This window comes from Mixophyes fleayi, chromosome 8, assembly GCF_038048845.1.
Source record: "Mixophyes fleayi isolate aMixFle1 chromosome 8, aMixFle1.hap1, whole genome shotgun sequence".
NCBI classification, from domain to species: Eukaryota; Metazoa; Chordata; class Amphibia; order Anura; family Limnodynastidae; genus Mixophyes; species Mixophyes fleayi.
The window spans coordinates 95,931,728-95,951,949 of NC_134409.1; the positions used below are offsets into that span (position 1 = coordinate 95,931,728).

The following is a 20,222-nucleotide window of genomic DNA, read 5'->3' on the forward strand; positions in this document are numbered from 1 at the left end:
GATAAGCCAGCTATGGCTGAATCCACCTTAGGCACAGAACACCATTTCAGCACGTCTTCATCCTGAAAAGGGTACATACGATTCAGTCTCTCCATATTAGGATTACTCTTGTCTAAAGCCAGACATTCTTTAGCAATCAAGTCTTTAACCACCTTATGCGTATGGAACACTCTAGACTTTACTTGGTGCTCTGAACACAATGCATCCTGAGGTTTGATTGGTACTGCTGGCTCTTCAATACCTAAGATTTGTTAATATGCCTAAGTACAACATTCATAGTATCAAATTTAAACATCCTGGGATCCTCTTTCACTTCGCATCATTTCCTCCATATCTTCTGCTATAGGGATCCTATCCCTTATTGTTCTCTCTTCTGGGGCCTGAAACTCTTGCTTCGTTTTAACCATCCATGAAAAGAACTGCTTAAATTGTTCAGGGGGGCCAGGCTCCTCTACTATTTCCGGGGTGCATGACACACACAACGGATCAGTACAATATTTCGGTAAACTGCCATCACAAGCTGCACATACACGATTCATACACGAGTTTATATTTCCTTTTTCCCTGCACAAGCTTCACAGAGGTATTGTAGACAATAGAAAAAAGAAACTAAGTAACTTAAGAGTAACCAAAAACCCCTTTTTAAGGGCTTACCTTGGGGTTCCTTCAGCTTTTTTGGGGCGGGCTCCTGGTCCATAGTGCACTTATCCAGGTAGCTGCTAGGTCCTGCAGCCTCAAACACTAAGCCAATACTGAGCCTCATAAATGGGCTGCAGCTGCTCAACACAGTGCCTGCTTTTGACATCAACCAAGTAAGTCTTTAGCAGATTAACTACCTCAGCTTTTTCCAGCCTGACAGGTGAGGTAAACAAGGAATAGCGCTGCCGGCCACCCAACAGCGCACCTACATTCTCGGTTCAAATCAAACACATTACACAATCTTTCATGTAGGTGAATAAAAAGGTGTATTCATTTAGCTCATTAACACTTCAAAGTCATTTGTCCCAGGTTATATAAGCATGCAAGTGTTAAAATGAATAATTAGGTAATAACAGTTCAGCACAATACACTCCAATTGTGTTTTAAAACTTTTGAACAAACCCTTTGCATCTCCCATATTTACCGTTACGTGTTATGATCTTAAGATGAACTGACTGCTTAAGATCCGTTGCATCTTATTTCCCGTTGCGTAAATGAGTTAAGGTGGGTGTGTATCTTAACTTCCGTCACTTGTTGAATGTCTACTTTCTTATCTCCCAGTTTGTTCTTAAAATACGCATCGCAACTTTCGCACAAGATAAGATCACTAATGAATCCGACCCAATGTCTTTAGCTTTCAACAGGTTCTGAAGGCTTTCTTTTAAGGCCTGTAACTCAAGGAAGGAAGATGGATTTCGGGACATGACAATGTTGTTCTCTTGGGGTAGATGATGAAAATCTATACTGTAGCCTTTGCTGACATTATCTTGTACCTACTCATCCTGAGTGGCAAGTTTCCAAACCGCTGCAAAGTATACAATTCTGCCCCCTACAGGAACAGAGGTTGGACTCAAAGAAAGTAATTGCGTTTTCTGTTGACCTTGTCTCTTTTACACTCTGAAAAGACTGTATAGAATGGTTGTCAAACTACCTTGATCATTGTTTCCCAGGTCTGTAAGTATAAACTTCTTTAAACTGCTGTCTAGAGGAAAACGTCTTCCTCTTCTATCTTGATGTAGAAGATTAGACCTAACTACAGCAGACTTCTGAAACATAGCATCCAGTTTCTCACCAAAAAGAAATGTACCTTCAAATGTACCTTGCCAGACTATATTTCGATTGCAGGTCTGCCGCCGACAGGCATAGCCAGAGAGCTCTTCTTGCCATCATGAAGTCATGTTTTTAGAAGAAAAAAACTCCAATATCCAGTGAGGCTTCACAAATGAAATCAATATTTTGCATAATTTCTACATCTTTTAGTAGATATTGTCTACTGATCTTTCCTTAAATATTTGTATTTAAGGTACTAGCCCATAGTCTAAAACCTCTAGAGACTGAGGCTTTGTTATAACAGATTTGGTCCAATGCCTGAAACAGTTCTCCATTTTTCAATCCATGTGATCTTTCAATGGACCACCGTCATCTAATGGAATCGTGGCTCTTCATAATAGGCTTGTCCTAGCTGAATCAATTTTAGGTAGCAGAGTCTATTTAGACGCATTCTCATCCTAAAAGCGATGCATATGGTTTAGACTCTTCATATTAGGTTGGTATTTATCCAATGATTGCCACTCTTTAGGAATTAGATCCTTTATAACCTTATGTATAAAAAATCCTGTGTTTTACATGATAGGCTAGAGAGTGGCTTGTAGTGCAATAGGTATAGGTGTATCATCCATACACATACATTTATTGATACATTTGAGGATAAAGAGGACACCCTTGGATCTCCTTCAATTTCTCCTGAATCACTATCAGACATAGAATTAAAATCTACCACAGAGCTAACTGATCCATAGGTAGATGGGCTGGCCCTCTCGTTCTCAATATCCTCATCAATTTGGGTTCTATCCCTTTTGTCCAATGCTCTTGAATCAAAGATTCCTCCTACACTACTCCTTACTTAGCGGAAACAAAAAGGAAAAAAAAAAAAAAAGACATGGTTATGGAAGAGTCACCTTATATACCCTTCAGGTGTTTCTTTTTTTCTGTCTATACTCAGCTGAGTAGGGGGCTAAACCATTGTAAGGGCAGCCAAAAATAATGTGAAAGGATAAACATTTTTGTACTTAAAGAAAAAATACAATAACGCAAGGACCTTTTAATAGTGCATAAATTATTTGAAGTAATGTTTATGTTAAGTTTCTCTTTAAAAATGTGGCCACCAACAGCTGAGCTACCTGAAATTTGTGTGTTTAATACCAAAATAGGAAAAGAGAAGTAGTAGGAGAAGTATGAACAGAAGATGTGGATTGTGACGTAGTGACTGTATTCGCCTCGTCAAGTGGGTGGGGCGATATGATTTACACCAAGAGATTAATCACGACCCTGCATGCTTAGTATTCACAGGTGGGCATAATACGCCCTCACTGGACATCTCCATTAATTTAATACAATTTACATTACTTTGTAGCATATTTCAGTGAATACAGGAAAAAAAATAATAATAATAATAATAATAATAATTATTTAAAAAAAAAAAAAAAAAAAAGCACAAAAAAAACCCAGGCAAAAATAATCATGATGTTCCTTTATAAAATACATTGGAAGAATTGTTTTTTGGCACCATTGGGCTTTTATAGGATAATGGAAAAAAAAAATTGCCTTTTAGAGCTAAAAAGGAGCATCATACATCTTGGGTCATTTAACATTCTCAGGCAATAAATAAAGTTTCATGTGTTATATCCTAAAGCTGCTGTAATATTTTGGGGTGTGTTTAACCAAATTCCTTGGCAAAAAAGAAACTAAAAATGGTTGAATGTCTGTTAGTGGAAAACTAGTAAAGTTATTTTTCTTTGTACCAAGGTCAAGTGAATGTCAGCAAAAAAACCAGCAGTTTAAAATGAATGTCTTTGTAGTATTATTTTTCTAGATACAGTCATACCTAAAATAAACACTACACACAAAAATTTGCAAGCATAACTTTATTTCAGGAGCATAGAACCTCATCAGACCTTTTGTAAGCAACATACGTTAGTTTTCAGCTATGGCTCCAACTTACAAAAATACCAATTTGTGGCATAGTTGTTTAAAATTCCCCATGGGTAGAATACATTAAAATGACCATTTAAATGTATTATTCCATTTACCTTTACAAAGAAAAAAATACATCAAAGGAATAATAGTAATGCCCAAAGAAAGTCAAGCCCATCCCCCAAATATCCAGTATAAAATACACTTGGCTATAACATCATAAGAAAGGTATTCTTGATTTAACGAATGCACAGCAGAGAATGCAAAACATGGCCTCCAATGCAATGCTGGAATCAATATTTAGTATAGAAGTTTATGAAAAAGGTGCCCCTTATTTGTTTGAAGTCACAACCAATATATAGACACCCCCTTTATATCATGATGACAAATCCAACTAAGTAATACCCCCTCTTTTTGCATGATGCCCTTTCTGGAAGGCCCACACTAGCCTGCTCACAGCTGTTTGTAAGACACCATATGGAAAGACAGGGTACTGAGCACCATAATTGAAATGTCTACATGCCAATGTTTGCTTCCACATAGAATACTACTAAAGCTTATACAAGATGTGAGTATTTCTGCTGCTCATTGTATCTACTAAGAATATGTTTTAATGCAATACATAAACCCCCAGTTATCAGTAACATAAAGACCCTTTTAATATCCACCACCATATGTCATATATACATAGTCAATAAAAACATAACGTAATGTGTGAAGCATTTTGAACAATGCAGACTTCCAGGTCATTGTGGTTTATTTTTATTTGTTTTTACATATTTGTAAAAGTTGTATCTTAAATAAAATTGCATTCAAACTAAACAAGAACACATCTTTTTTTATGCGGATGACTATTCATCATCAATCAGTTTCTGCCCTTGTTCCTCCTTCCTCTTCTTCAAGTCTTCTTCATCATCAGTAAATACATCACATTGACCATAAGCAAGCGTTGTGTGGGCCAGATCCACTTCAATTGGGAATATATCTGCCCCTTTCAGGACTTCATAGCACTGGTCATCATATTTAGACATTGCAGAGACAAAGCGCTGAAGCTGGAACACAATATCTTGGACTTGAAGAGAAAGAAGGACACAGTTTAAGATCACATTTTAATACACATATTTAATTAGAATACAACATTGGCATTTCTCTATTAGAAGGGGCGATTAGTTAGGTCATATCATGAACAACAAACCCCTACAGTTCTCCACATCTCAGTTACATTTCACATATAAAATATGAGGTCACTGAACTGCTATTATAAATGGTTGATATAGAATAGTAAAACTACCATTGCAAAGTCTAAAGAGATTAGGTTTTTGCGTTTATTAATATGTGATGGTAATTTAACGTCCGATTCATTGCATAGCACATACATCAAATACAGAACTATTCAATGCCTTTATGCAGTAGCATGCAAAATTATTGGAAATTCTTAACCCCACCGCAATTCCAGAGTTCTGAAAAAATATAATTAAGGCTGCTTCCATAACATATTCTACTGAAAGCATATCTGCTTATATGAAACCATTACATTTTTACAAAATTCAGTAACATCTGTTATTTACATACATTTATTATTACCATTGTCGGTTTTGTTTTGTGCTTCACAACTCACCATTATTTATTCTGTGTAATCAAGCAGTTACTTTTTTATAGACAATACTTAAAAATTAAATAAAAATAAATAGGATTTTTGGTACAAGCGTAAAATCCTTTTCTCGTAATCCATGGGGAACACTGGAGTCACAATGTGGTATTGATATGGTGTGAAGCTCTGGCATTTTAAAAAGATTCTTGAATAGCAAGCAACTCTCCCTCTATACCTCAATTAGCTATAATATTCAGTTTAAGTTAAAAAAGCCCTCAAAATAAGCGCAACAAGTGAAATAACCAATAGAGCGAAAGAGGGAGGAGAATAGGTCTATTACACAACCTGAACTGAAACATTAAGCACAGGAAAACAGAACAAAAGGGGCGTAAACCATCCCCCATGGATTATTATTATTATTAATTTTTATTTATAGGGCGCCACAAAGTATCCGTAGCGCCGTACAAGGACAAACAATGGCACAGTACAAGGTGAAACAGCACAGTACAAGTAACAGTAAGCACTCTGGGGGCTCAGGCACAGCATGAAACAGAGGGAGGGAGGGGAAAAGTGAGTATAGGCAGGTAACTATGGCCCAAGAGGATGGGCACGGATGACAGGTTGAGAGTCACTGAGGGGAGCGGAGAGAAGCGAGAGGAGACAGAGGGCAGAGGGACTGAGAGGAGGTGAGCTGAGTAGCTGGAGAGCGCAGTTAAAAGTGATGGAAACAGAAGGTAGGAGAGCCCTGCTCAAAGGAGCGAACAATCTAAAGGGAGGGGAAGACAGACAGACACATGGATGAGACGGAGAGACGGGAGAAACGGAGACGGAGTCGAGGAAGGGGAGAAGGGAAGAAGGGATGAGAAAGAGAGGTAGCCGACCGGTGGGAGTTTAGGCATGAGACTGGAAGGCTTTAAGGAAAAGGTGGGTTTTTAATGTGCGTTTGAAAGAGGACAGATTAGGGGAAGTTCTGATGGAGCGGGGGAGCTTGTTCCAATGGAGGGGAGCGGCGCGGGAGAAGTCTTGGATACGTGCGTGAGAGGAGGTAATCAGAGGGGAAGAGAGGCGACGATCGTTGGACGATCGCAGTGAGCGGGAGGGAGTATGAATATAAGTGATTATGAGAAAAGGTTTTTACGTATGTACCAAAAATACCATATTCTCTAACATCCTATGGGGGACACTGGAGTCACAATTGGGTCATCCTAAAGCTGTCCGTAAGGGAGGGAACACTCCTTGACAGTACGCAGAACCTTGCAACCAAAAGTAGCACGCCTCGATGCAAAAGTGTCTTTCCGAATTCTATTGGTTCAAGTGTGCACAGACGATTACGTGGAAGCCCTGCACAGCTGCTTAGTGCAAGCACCCACCAGTGATGCCCAGGAGGTACCCACAGAGCGGGTAGAATAAGCATTTAGGATGACCCACGCTGGTGTGAGCCTGAGAAATCACAGACTTAATCCACCTAGCAATAGTTTGTTTTGAGGCAGGCTAGCCCTCTCCTCTGTGCATCATACAGAAACAATATAACATTAGAACGGCAGACCTCCTTGGTTCTCTAAATGTATATCTACAAGTCACGCACCATATGCAGCCCATCTAACAGGCTATCCCCAGCCAAAAAGCTATCTTGATGAAAATCCAGTACCACAATGTCGTGGTTCAAGTGGGACCAGAAAACTACCTTCGGTTGGAACGACAGCTTTGTCCTGAGCACTGCCCTATCCTAGTGGAACACTAGAAAGCGATATCTGCAAGACAAGGTATTCAAGTCTGAGAGCATGCAAGCTGCAGAGATCGCCAGGAGAAAAAGCCGTTTCCCAGAACAAATGCTTTAAATCCTCAATCTCCAGAGGCTCAAAAGGAAGCTGTTGTAGCACCCTTAGCGCTAGAGTAAGGTCCCAGGGGACCACCGGAGAGACGTAGGGAGGCTGTACATGCTGCACTCCCTGCAGGAAAGTTTGGACCCAAGGCAAAACAGACACCTGGACCTTCAGAAAACAGAGGCTCCAGTCCAAGCTCCCCTGTAGAAAGGAGAGATGATATGAATCTTAAAAAAAAAAAATGGAACCTCTTCTGCTCGCACCAGAAAATGTATGCCTTCCAAATAATCTTGGTGGAGACTTACCCTCAGCATAGACTGCAGCACGTTGTCTAAGAGTCCTTTTGCTTACAGGATAGCAGTCTCAATAGTCACCCTGTTAAAGATAGCTGTGCTAAATGTTAATGCTGGAACGGACCTTTAGGTTTGGTCCTAACACAAGTTTCCATGAAGGAGCATCCAGGATTCCGATCATTGTGGAGTACCAAGACCTCCTGGGCAAGACCAGGTCCACAAGTATTGCATGGATGTCTACTCTTTTGATCTTCTTTAGGACCTTCGAGAGCATGGCTACTGGAAGGAAGAGGTAGATTAGAGGAAAGAACCAAGGAAACACCATGCCGTCTGCAAACAATGCCCCAGAGTCTCTGAATCTGGCTCAGTACTCCAACACCTTGTGGTTTAGCCAGTGCTTGAAGTGGGCTGGTCTTCACCCCACTTTGTCCCACTGGTCAGGGCTACAAGTGAATATCACATACTGTACTCACCTGTCTGCAGGACGGTATAGATGAGCCCTGGCTGTGGCACAAGTGGACTGGATCTATTAACCAGGTAACCTACATACAGTAGGTATAGTATGTCACAAAGCTGTTTAAACCAAGCGGGTTTATATATATATTTTTAATATTGACCAGCTCATAAATTTAAATTTAACCATTAGGTAATGACAAATAGATTTGCAAAGGTCAGCATTATGAAAGCTAATAAAATATAAATACATTTCAAATCCATCTGATCATGTATGCCCAATAAAAATAGGAGCAGAAACAGGTATATGTAGAGAGGGTGCATAAGACAGTGAGGGAAGCATGCGGCAGAGCCACAGAAGGGAGCAAGTAAAGAGGGAGAGGAGCGGTTATCTGGGATGAACACAGGGAGGCATGCAGAGAGTTGACAGAAAAAAGGAATCAGATAATGGAGAAGAGAAGGGACACAGGGATGACACAAGAAAAAGGTTAAGAAACACATAAGGAATATTATGGAAAGATGAACAAGACATATGAAGAGAAAAGTAAGTAAAAAAAAGGAGACGTGCGAGAGATGTGGGAACACAAAGACATGAGGGAGAAAGAGACAGACACAGAGCCGAAGTGATGGAATAAAGAGGACACATAAAAAATATTAAATGATGCTAAGCCCCTAGGCTTCCATCCAGTTACTTCAAGTTTCCATACCAACACTTCTAAATTTCCACTTTAACCACTGGTTTAGCGGAGACACCATCAGATCAACATCCAGCTGTCCCTACAGATTCAGCAGCTGTTGAAAGACTTTCAGGTGGGTGACAACTTCCCTTGCTGAACTCACTAGGTGCCAAGATGGCAGCCTCCCTGTTGTCCACCCATGTAAGAACACGGCTATGGTGGCTTGAAGACTTCATGATGCGAGCCATCTTTCTCATAGCCTGGGGAGTCCTTGATAGTTCAGATATGCCACTGCCCTGGCGTTGTCGATTGCACCTTTATTGCTTTTCCTACGACACCTTCTGTACCACTTTCCTCAGCTCCAGTACATTGATCGGGAGCTTGGACTGCTCTGGCGTCCACCGACCCTGGAAGCGCTGCTGGGAGGATAATTGCTCCCCATCCCTTCGAGGCTGGCATCCGTGGTAAGATGGATCAAATTCCATATGGTGAACGTACATCCGCTGGCGAGATTGCTTCTCTTCAGCACCCACTGCAGGCACTGGTGCACTCTGGAAGTCAGAGCAAGGCATTGAGAGGTCAGCTGTAAATGGGACTTGTTCCACTTTGAGATGAGTTAGTCCTGGAACTCCCTCAATTGTAACTGAGTGAAGAGCACTTCCTCGGTAGAGGAGACCATCTTGTCCAGATCTCTCATGCAACAGTCGACAGACACCCTCTTCTTGGTCAAGAGGTACTTTATTGCCAGAAGCGTGACAATTTTGTCCTTCGGTAAAGACACCTGTAGGAGAGTGTAGAAGAGTAACCCCATGAAAAACCATCCTCTGGATTTCTTGATGTTCAAAACCAATCTGGTACCATCACAATCTGTGCAACTCCAGAATCCTGGCCATCTCTGACATGCTTGAGAAGTAATATCGGGGAACTGGCCAGAAGCCCCAGAAGGTTGCCAGGTATCTGATCACATTTATTCCCCTGGTCCATAGCAAGGTAACCATGATAAACTTGGTAAAGACACTCTGGGCTGATGACAATCCGAAAAGTGTGCCCCTTGAACTGGAAGTGCCATGAATGTACAGCAATCCTAAGGAGGCACTGGTGCAACTCACAGGTCAGAATGTACAGGTAGGCATCCATGATGATCATGGAAACCATGAACTCACCCTGCAGCATACTGTCGATTACAGATCCCAGGGACTCCACCTTAAAACTTGTAGAACTTTAGATTTAGGATTAGTCTGAAGGACCCGTCCAGTTTCTGGATAAAAAAAGATTGAAATAGAAACTCCTTCCTCTTTCCCTTTCCAGAAAGGGAGAATCAGAATGACCTTCCGGAGGGCAATTCTTTTTGTAGTTTCCCTTGGTGAGCTTGTGGTAAAAAATTTGTGTAGGGGAGACCCAGTGATGCACTGACCCAAGCATCCAAAGATGTGATCCACTTGTCCTGGTACAGGAACAGGTGGGCATCCAGCCCGTCATACTGTTTGGTTATCAGCATGCTTGGAGGGTGGGTGCTTGGCTGCCCATGGATGATTCCCTTTCTGCTAGTCTTCTCAATCTCCTTAAGATTGAGCCCTAGAGGCTTGGGCTCTGGACTTCAAAAAGGGGAGGGGGGGGGGGGCCTGGGAGTACTTGAAGGGACAAGAGAGCTCTCTAACCTTATGGCAACAGAGACAAGATAGTCTAGCTCTGGAGCCTTTTTAGATTCTGCTTCTTCTTGCCAAGCCCCCAACCAGAAAATATGGAGGGCCTCTACAACAGAGGCCGAAATTCTGGTCCCTAGCAGGCCAGCAATGACAGCCGAGTAGCTGCTCCTGGGCCCGGGATCACAGCGAACTAGGGCTTCAACTCCCTGTGAAGAAGAAGAATATTCCTCCACCACTGGGACATAATCAGCAAGAATCTGAGATGGGGGTTGGCACACGGAAGTGGAAGAGTGAGGTTTCTTGGCACGATCCTATCTCCTACAAGCAATTAATTGAAACGGCAAATTATAGGCAGCAGACATATATATTCAAGAGCCACTCCTCTGTACCCCATTGTGACTCCAGTTTCCTCCATAGGATGTTAAGAGAATGAAAACATATGGTGGTTTCAAACCTGTGCTGTGCTGCAACCCTACAGTAATATGTTCTGTGGACATTATCTTATCTGTTCTGTTTGTACTTGATAGATATTAACAGTAAGTAAAAGCTTTGCAGTGGTCTATGTAGCAACTATATAGTGATATATGATTAAGAAACGCTTAAAGATTATGACAAATCATTTAGCAGTGCATAACAGATAAGATATAACAGGCACCTCCAACTTAGGGTATGTAGGACCACAAAATATTTACTTGTGTGCAATAAACATCCATTTCTAGAGTTAGAGTAGAGTTTCATTTAATACATTGGAACTTCTAATGTTTCCATAGTGCTTAGGATAAGATAAAAGAAAAGAAAAGTCCCTGTACATTACAGCAGATAAATACACACAAATCAGGGATTGTTAAGCAGATATTTAGCTTTTAAAAAAAACAAACAATTATATAAAAGTGTGCTTTTGGCACATTGTTTGGTATGTGGTGATGTATGCCATTTGTCAGTGATCAGATGTGTTTAACCACTGATTAGTGTACTATGGCTGTAAGTCAGTGTGGCTGCATTACCAAGTGTGTTTAGCTACAAGTGAATTTAAATAGCTTAATGCGATGTTATAACGGAGATAAAAGTAGAAGAACATGTTAACCAATACCACTGCTACAGAAAGTCATAATCCTACAAATCTGAGGTGCTTTCTGTTACTTGATTTTTAATTTATTGTTAAATCATTTTTGACTGTCTTTGTAATGTGCTATTTTTGGGGGTTTAGTCACACACTGGCCTCTGTATAAATTTGTAACAAATATGTATTGAGCAGACACAATCTTGTATAGCAAAGAATACACTTGCAGTGGAGGGGGCTGCAAGCTTCACATCTCTAGAACTCTGTTTTGAACTATGAGCATTTTTCTTTCGCGCCTCAAGAAAATTTGTTTTATCTGTCAGTTTATTTCCCTGCATCATCCCCTCTGTAGAACCAGCATGCTGTTCTAATTGCTCAGCCATTCCCTCCCCCTGTAACAGCTGTTTCAGTCTCTTATCTAATTAATGCATTGTATTCTATAGCCCACTCAAGGCTTTGCCTTTCATCCATCACTAATATGATGAGTTGTAAGAGTTCGAACTGGATCTGGACTGGACATTGGCCCACTCTCCTATTTCATGACTCTGCAAGGTCTCAATTAACACATCTCCTTTACCTTATTACTCTCCAATCATCACTTCCACCTACTTCCCCACATGGCTCCCCACATCATTACTCCATACTACAGACTCAAGCCTATCCCATCTATCCACTATCGCTCCCCCTTCCACCACATATGTCCCCCTCGAACATCCAATCCCGCCAACCTTATTCCCATCTTTCCTCACCTTCCCCTGTCCTGCGCACTCTGGAACACAAGATCTGTCTGCAACAAACTCACTCCCATTCAGGACGTCTTCCTCTCCCATTCCTTTGGTCTTCTGGCCCTTACTGAAAGTGGATCTCCCCCTCTGATACTGCTAACCGTTCTGCACTCTCCCACGGGGGTCTCTCTTCCTCCCATACTGTCTGTCCTGGGGACCGCCAAGAAGGTGGTGTAGGTGTCCTACTGTGTCCTGGCTACATCTTCGGTGTTATTTCCCTGAACCCTCCCTCCCCTTCTCCTTTGATGTTCACTCTTTCCTCCTCTTCACCTTCGTGTTGCTGTTATCCATCGCCTCCCTGGCCCTTCCTCCCAATTTCTTGATAACTTTGCTGCCTGACTTTCCCCATTTCCTCTCTTTTGAGCTTCCCACTATTATTATTGGGGAGTTTAACATCCCTACCGACTCTCCTATTACTACCTCTGCCTCCTAACTCTCATTTCCTCCTATGGACTCTCCCACTGAACAACTTCCACCACCCACGGTGATGGTCACTCCCTGGACCTAGTGTTCTCCCATCTCTGTGCCTTCTCCAACTTCTCCAAATCAGTCTTTCCCGTCTCTGACCACAATCTCCTTTCCTTTATCCTCACCTAACCCCTTGACCCCTGTCTCCCACCCAAAGTTGCTCGCATACTGCGTTCCCATCAACAGCATTGACCCTATCATCTTTGCATCCCCCCTTGAACCCTTACTCGTTACCATTTCTTCCATATCATGCCCCAATGCTGCGGTCGCTCTCTACAACTGCACGCTGTCTGTTGCTCTTGATACTACAGCAGCCGCCGCCACCCACCCCTTCTTCGTCCCCACCAATCTAAACCCAAAACCTGGCACTACCCTCTTCCTTGTCTCCTCCAAAAGTGCTCCTGCTCCTCTGAACGCCAATGGATGAAATCCTGCTCCATTGCTGACTTCACCCATTATAAATTAATCCTTTCCTCCTATTACGCCCTCTTTCTAGCCAAACAAACCTATTTCACATCCCTCATCTCCTCCCTGTCCAATAAACCCAGACATCACTTTGCTACCATTAACTCTCTACTGTATCCTCCCCCCTTGTCCATCACAGCTTTTGACTTCGTCACTTACTTCAAAAGACAAAATTGAGTGTATCCACATTGATATCTGTTCTTGTCAGACTTACCTCCCCCCACCGGTTCACTCCATCACTCACTCTGCCATACCTCCTTTGTCTTGGCTCCTACCCTCCTGTAACTGTGCCAGAGAGATCCTCTCCTTCTCTTTGTCTACAACCTGTCCTCTCTATCCGTGCTCTCTCTCTCTCAATGCCTGTTGTCACCTTGCTCAGCTGTTTAACCTCACGTTTCTCACATCTTTAACCTCTCTATCTCCACTGGTATCTTCCCCTCGGTCTTCAAGCATGCTCTCAACTCCCCTATTCTCAAGAAATCTTTCCTTGATTCATTCTCTCTCTCCAACTATTGCCCCACTATGCTTCCTTTTGCTTCTAAAATTCTCAAACAACTTGTCTTCAATCGTTTGACCAACTTTCTCTCTTCTTGACCCTCTCCAGTCTGGTTTCCATCCTATTCACTCAACCAAAACTGCCCTCACTAAAGTAACAAACAACTTACTCTCAACTAAGTCCAAAGATCACTTTTCCCTTCTCGTCCTCCTCGACCTCTCTGCTGCTTTTGACACAGTCGATTATTCTCTTCACCACCCTTCACTCCCTATATATTCGCGAAACAGCCTCCTCCTGGTTTGCCTCCTATCTCTCTTGCCGTTCTTTTAGCATGTCTGCTTTCAACACCCCCCCATGCCTTCCCCTTTCTATTGAGTCCCACACGGCTCTGTCTTTGGCCCTCAGCTCTTCTCTCTCTACACCACCTTACTTAGTGAACTCATTCAATCATTTGGTCTCCAATACCACCTCTATGCTGATGACACGCAAATTTATCTTTCCTCCCCTGATTTCTCTCCCGGCTTTCTAACCCATGTATCTAGCTGTCTCTCTGCGGTAACTACATGCATGTCACAGTACTTCCTGAAACTCAACATCTCCAAATCTAGGCTCATCATCTTTCCTTCTGCCAATGTTGCTGTGCCTTCCAATATCTCTATCTTAGTTGACAACATCGCTCTCTCTCCTGTCACCCAAGCCTGCTGTCTTGGAGTCTCCCCTGACTCAGTCCTTAGCTTTACCCCCTATATCCAGTCCCTCACTAAATCCTGTCAATTCCTTCTCCGTAACATTACAAATATCCGTCCTTGGCTCTCTCTGGAAGCAACCAAAATCCTGGTCCATTCACTCATCATTTCTCTTCTTGACTATTGCCACCTCCTTCTCACTGGCCTTCCTGAATCTCACATTTTTGGCCTTCAATCCATACAGAATGCTACGGCTAGGCTCATCTTCCTCTCCTGCTACACCTATTCCGCTACTCTTCTGTGCAAATTCCTTCATTGGCTACCTATCAGTTTCAGAATTCAGTTACAGCTACTTACCCTCACTTACAAACCATTACCAACGCTTCTCCCCCTTACATCTCTGAAGTTGTCTCGAGGTACATAGCTACCCGGCCACTCCGCTCTGCCTCAATTCACCACTAACTACCTCCTCCCATGCTCACCTCCAAGACTTCCACCATACTGCCTCCATTCTTTGGAACTCTCTACTCCATCTCACTTGATTCTCCCCCAACCTTCAGTCCTTGAAACGCTCACTAAATAAAACTCACCTTTTTAAGTTTGCCTATCCTACCACCACCTAACCATTCTATCCATCACCTTCTTTCTTCCAGTTGATCCTACCGTCTCTCACCACTCCTCCCTCTAGAATGCAAGCTCTCGCAGGCAGGGTCCTTTCTACCCATTGTCCCATGTCTGTCCGCTGTGACTCCCTTGTACGTCCCGTCATGTATTTTGCTGCACTTCGTGCGAGTGCCCCCATAGCATTACTACACTCATCTATTTGTTACTTGCCTCTGTTTCGGGTGCTTTGGAATCTATAAGGCGCCTTATAAATAATTATAAATTATTATTATTAGTCATCCTTGACTGCTCATTTTTGCGAATACCAGCAGTTTGAAAGTAATACCTTCATAACTTTATTTCACATACTAGCCACTTCTTCATTGTGGTAACAGATGCCCTGGAATTCAGGGATATTCTAACTTGCTACATCAAGCGGTATCCCTAGTTCTCATTTCAGAGCCAATCATGTCGGATATTAATTCATACACTTACCATGTTTCTGATCTAGGAGCTCTATCTTTTCCAAAACATCTTTTCTCATCTTAGCGAAACGAGTGCGCGCTTCCTGACGACAGCGCAAGATTAACCGATACTCATAATTTCCAGTACTAACACGATACAAAGGTTCTCCCAGTGCCTGAAAAACAGACATTATTTGCACAGCGAACAGGAAAGTGTTTTTGTTATATTTCAGCATAACCCTTGGTTTGCTTCTTTTCATTAAAAGTACTAAACGGTTCTGTGAAAACATTCTAATTGCACCTAAATGTACTTAGTAAATGGAGGATTATGTACCAGATTATCAGGTTTCCATGACAGCACACATCAGTGGGTTAAATCCTCCTTTTCCAGAGTCAGGACAAGAAAAGAACACATACCTGGAAGGTATCTAAGGATGTATCTTGTTTTCACAAGCAATATATTTAAACTTATAGGCTTGTTGTAAACATGATCTCATTCATCTTGCAATGGATGCCTTTGTGGCTGCTTGTCCCTTTCATCAGCAAAAACAACGGCTTCATTCGCTTGTGTACTTTTGTCCTGTGTAGGTAGATTCCTATGGCTGTCATATCAAGGTTGTAGAATTTCTGCTCTCTTTCTTCACTTTTGGCCTTGGGCCTAAAGAAGGGAGAACTATTTCTTGATTTATATGAAACTGTGAAACAACATTACTAGGAATGCCGAATTGGCCCTGAATACAACGGTGGCCAAGTGGCCACTTCTGCCTCACAGCACTGGGGTCATTAATTGCAGACCATGGCCTTATCTGTGGGGAGTTTGTATGTTCTCCCCATGTTTGCGTGGGTTTCCTCCGGGTGCTCCAGTTTCCTCCCACACGCCAAAAACATACTGGTAGGTTAATTGGCTGCTATCAAATTGACCCTAGTCTCTCTCTCTCTGTCTGTCTGTGTATGTTAGGGAATTTAGACTGTAAGCTCCAATGGGGCAGGGACTGATGTGAATGAGTTCTCTGTACAGCGCTGCAAAATCAGTGGCGCTATATAAATTAATGGTGAGGATGTTGATGATTTTTAAAAATGGTTCCTCCACCCATAATGCCTGCAATTCCGAAATTTTTCTTGCTCATGTGATCGCTACCAAGAATGACACCTTCCATGTGAGAAGTTTCAAAAGGTGTCTCTCCCAGGGGTTCAAATGGTGTTTCTGTTCAGACTTCTAGCACAAGGTTCGGGTCCAAAGATGGTTACAGTTGGTTGCTGCCTGAATTAAACTTCCTATGTACATGTTTCGTTGCTAGTTTTCTTACTATATGGCAATTTGTAACTTGAAGGTATTTACTGCTAGCCCTCTATTAAACCCCTCTTGGATGAAATTCAGAATGTTACTCATGTATGGATGTTTACCAGTATATTTCTCAATTCGCACCATTTTGTAACATTATTAAAGGCCATGAATCGGTCGTGAGAGCATGAGAATTGTTCACAATCACTTTTTCGTACAAAACTCTGTTGCTTCAAGAGAATCCATTCAGCAGCCAGGCCATCAACTAGAAAAACCCTGGGTTTGGATGGAATATCTTCCCTCATCTCAAAAGATCAGGGGGTAAATGTATCAATATGCGGGTTCTTAAACACCAGCGTGTTCAGCCTCTTCCGCGATTAAATTTCAAGTGGCGCTGCATTGTAAAGGGTTAACTTCCCTTTACAATGCAGCGCCGCTTGAAATTTAATCGCGGAAGAGGCTGAACACACAGGTGTTGAAGAACCCGCATATTGATAATTTTACCCCCTGGTCTCACTGGTAGATACAAAGATTTGTCACCAGATGTAGTATTTGTGGGAACCAAGTCATCCTTTATCAACAAGGAGGGACTTCTCACCGTCACCTTGTATTTCCTTATTTGTCTTACTACTTCTGGCATCACTGGAACTTGGGAAAATATACTGTGTCTCTATTGTAAAAAAAAAAAGTTCATCTCTCCAAGTGGTTTTCTGTGGACCAGCACAGTAAGTCATAAGTCACGTCTGACTTCCCTAATCAGCCTTATTTGATGGATCTTCATCTACCCCGTTCCATTTAGTAAAAAAAACAAACAAAAAAAACAAAAAAAACACTCCTATAAGTGTTTCATGTGTAATCTGGCCCATGGTATAACTTCTGTTGCACCGCAATCAGTTTCAGCACTCTGACAGTTCTCAGCTGGTATCCATTGCCTTGTTCTTAATTGTAGAACTTGCTGTCTCAATTTATTTCCCTACTATGTCTAACCGTATGGCCAGGAATTTTATGTTCTGGGTTGGAAGTAATGGACTCTTCCATTTATTAGCCATCCATAGTCTTTCAAAACCTGCAACATTCTCACTGACATTTAATGCTCATTCTCTGGACGTTGCCAATATATGCAAGTATGGCCAAAGGAATATACATTACTCTCCTAATTGTGCCATGAATACTACGAGAACATTCATAAAGGTCCTTGGGGACATTGATAGCCTGATAGGCATTTGAACTTTAAATGCTTGCTGAAAATCAATGTATTATCCTATATTTATATGGTGCCACAAAGGGTCTGTATAGCTGTACAGAGAGCATAAAGTGAAACAGAACATAGCATTACAGGATAAAACAATAAATACAGATCAGTTAAAATATCCATTCCATTATTAACTGTATTTGCATCTAATAAAGGAATGGTTGTCTTTTTTGATATTCTGGCTACAGATTTAGGATATTCATCCCAAATTTGTGTATGTTCTATCTCAAAAGAATACATGTGACTCAATTTGTCATTATTAAACAAACATTCTTCTCTGTGTGTTTCTATTGCTCCACAATTACCCTCTTCACTAGTTTGTTTAGAATGCAATTGGATTTTTGACTCTTGAATCGGTACATCTTGTGGGTGCTATATTTTTCTCATGACTTACATCAGTTTACAGATACATTTTAATAAATCATGTACCTAGTCTGAATTAAAGAGACATTCTTCATACACAGCAACTGAGCCTCCGTCAGAGGCCTCTGATACGTCTGACTGGACTCTGAATTTCTCCCGTTTCCAAATCATGGTCCTCGCTAATTTCCAATCAAGTCCTCTTGGGTCTCATTTGTTTTAACTCCTCCTTTACAAAGGTTTCTGCTAGAGCTACATTCGTCCATTGTATAAGCTCTGCCACGTGTCACAATCCAGCACTCATCAGCCTGTGTGACATGTGTGTGACACAGGGTTAATCAAAAATAGCCATCTGGTCCATTTAAAAAAGATTAAAATGTTCTGTTTATCTCACACAGTACCTTTTGCCTGATCAATCTGCCACCACCTAGGTTTGGTTCAAAAGCTGAAACTCTTGCTTAGAAAACCTTTGATTTTTTCCCAGCTGTATCGCAACTACTCTCTCACAACCTCCTATTATCAGAGTTATAATAATCCAAATGTAGCATTACTATTATCAAGTTAAGTCCCAACACAAGAATTTGTAAGAAGACAGACATAAACTTATTAAGTGTGGTTTAATACAGAGATTAAATCCACAATGCCTAAGCTGCAAAACAATTAACAAAAATTATTGTACAATATGGTTTTTTTTTTAAATAAAAATGATTAAACAGAAAAATGGTTCACTCATCACTAATCAGATTTATGTCTCCTGAGAGAGCTTGAATATTCTGGAACACTTCTCAACATGAAATGGAGTCCCAAAAGAGAACAAATCTTTTAGCTTTACAGGACATTTTAAGCATGCTTGAGGTGCCCCCACTATCGCCTTTCACTCTGAGGTCAGTACCAAAATGCCTGTGTGAATGTAAACGAGCATTTACGACCTTCTCACCAAAACACAATTTATATCAAGTATTCTTCATATTGGCCAAACATCTTACGAGAATGTCCCACAAAGATTATATTACACTACACAACAAGTCATAAGCTTCCTTCATTTACACAGCAGACATAACTCCTGTACGTATGATAATTGCCCACCTGTTCAGCCTCCAGTCACCCAGTTGAGATGTCCGAGATATCACAGAAGAATGTGAGAAGTTTGTTGTTGGGTATTATTTATAGATATTGATATAAGCTTAAAGATATTCCAAAAAGTTTTAGCATTTACGACCCGTGCCGTATTTTAGTATTGGACACATCTGTAGCTAAGAACACAACGCTAGCTATCTCAAAACATAATGGATAGAGCACAAGAATTTAGAAACAGTCAAAACGTAAGTAATTTAGTCTTAGCCAGGTTTTAACCAATGGTTGGACACAGAGTTCCTGTGAGCCAAATAAAACTAATATTATGTAAATATTAAATATCAAACATCTAGTTGCAGTTTTATGTGACTAGTAAGTAGCTTACATACAACAGTGTTGGTGCCACTCACAGTATAGTATTTTTCAGTGTATTCTTCAGGAAGTGCTTTACCACTTATTGGGCAATTTAGTATGTCTCGTTTTTGGCTGGCTTGTCTGCACTTTCTGTAGTAGCCTTTTCCTTATGGTCAGCTGACCTAAGACAATATGTATAAATAGGAAGGTACCCTCATTTATAGCACAGAAAAACCCAACGTAAGCATAAAGTTTCCAGGGCTTAACACTGCATTCAATGTTTGAGACTGCTTTTACTCCATTTCTGTTGTGGCTTAATGCACTGCTGAATCTCTCCAACCGCTCAACACTGTTTAAACTGAAGTCTCAGGAGTCCTTCCTGCTTTTTTCTCCACCTGCACTTGCATGGGCTAACCAGCACTCAAGAATTCCCTGAGCTTTTGTTATACACGTCACACTTGCATGCTCCCGAGTTGCCGGTTCAGACGTCTTAAAACCTGTAAATGGCCACTAGAGAGTTGCTCTCTGAGACGAAGGCCGGACACACCACCTTCTCTCTGGCTCGAGGTACTGCCACCTTCAAGATTGCAATTCTATTCCTACTGCTCCTCCTGATATAGGGTTGCTGCTATTGAGCACAACAGAACAAATATCTCAATCTAGACTAAAAGTACAGGAAAAAAAAAAAAAAGAAGAGGGTAGAACTTCAAGGTGTGTC

General features: G+C 41.5%; 1 protein-coding gene across 1 annotated transcript in view; it reads right to left on the minus strand.

The window, feature by feature from the left end:
* Nucleotides 1-3,604: 3,604 nt before the first annotated feature.
* The window catches only part of PICK1 (protein interacting with PRKCA 1), a 92,245-nt gene continuing 75,627 nt past the window's right edge, over nt 3,605-20,222 (minus strand). Inside the window, exons 12-13 of the mRNA XM_075182907.1 lie at nt 15,214-15,358; nt 3,605-4,744 (exon numbers count right to left, since the gene is read on the minus strand). Coding sequence (XP_075039008.1) covers nt 4,524-4,744; nt 15,214-15,358 — 366 coding nt within the window. The 3' untranslated portion in view covers nt 3,605-4,523. The remainder of the gene's footprint in view (nt 4,745-15,213; nt 15,359-20,222) is intronic.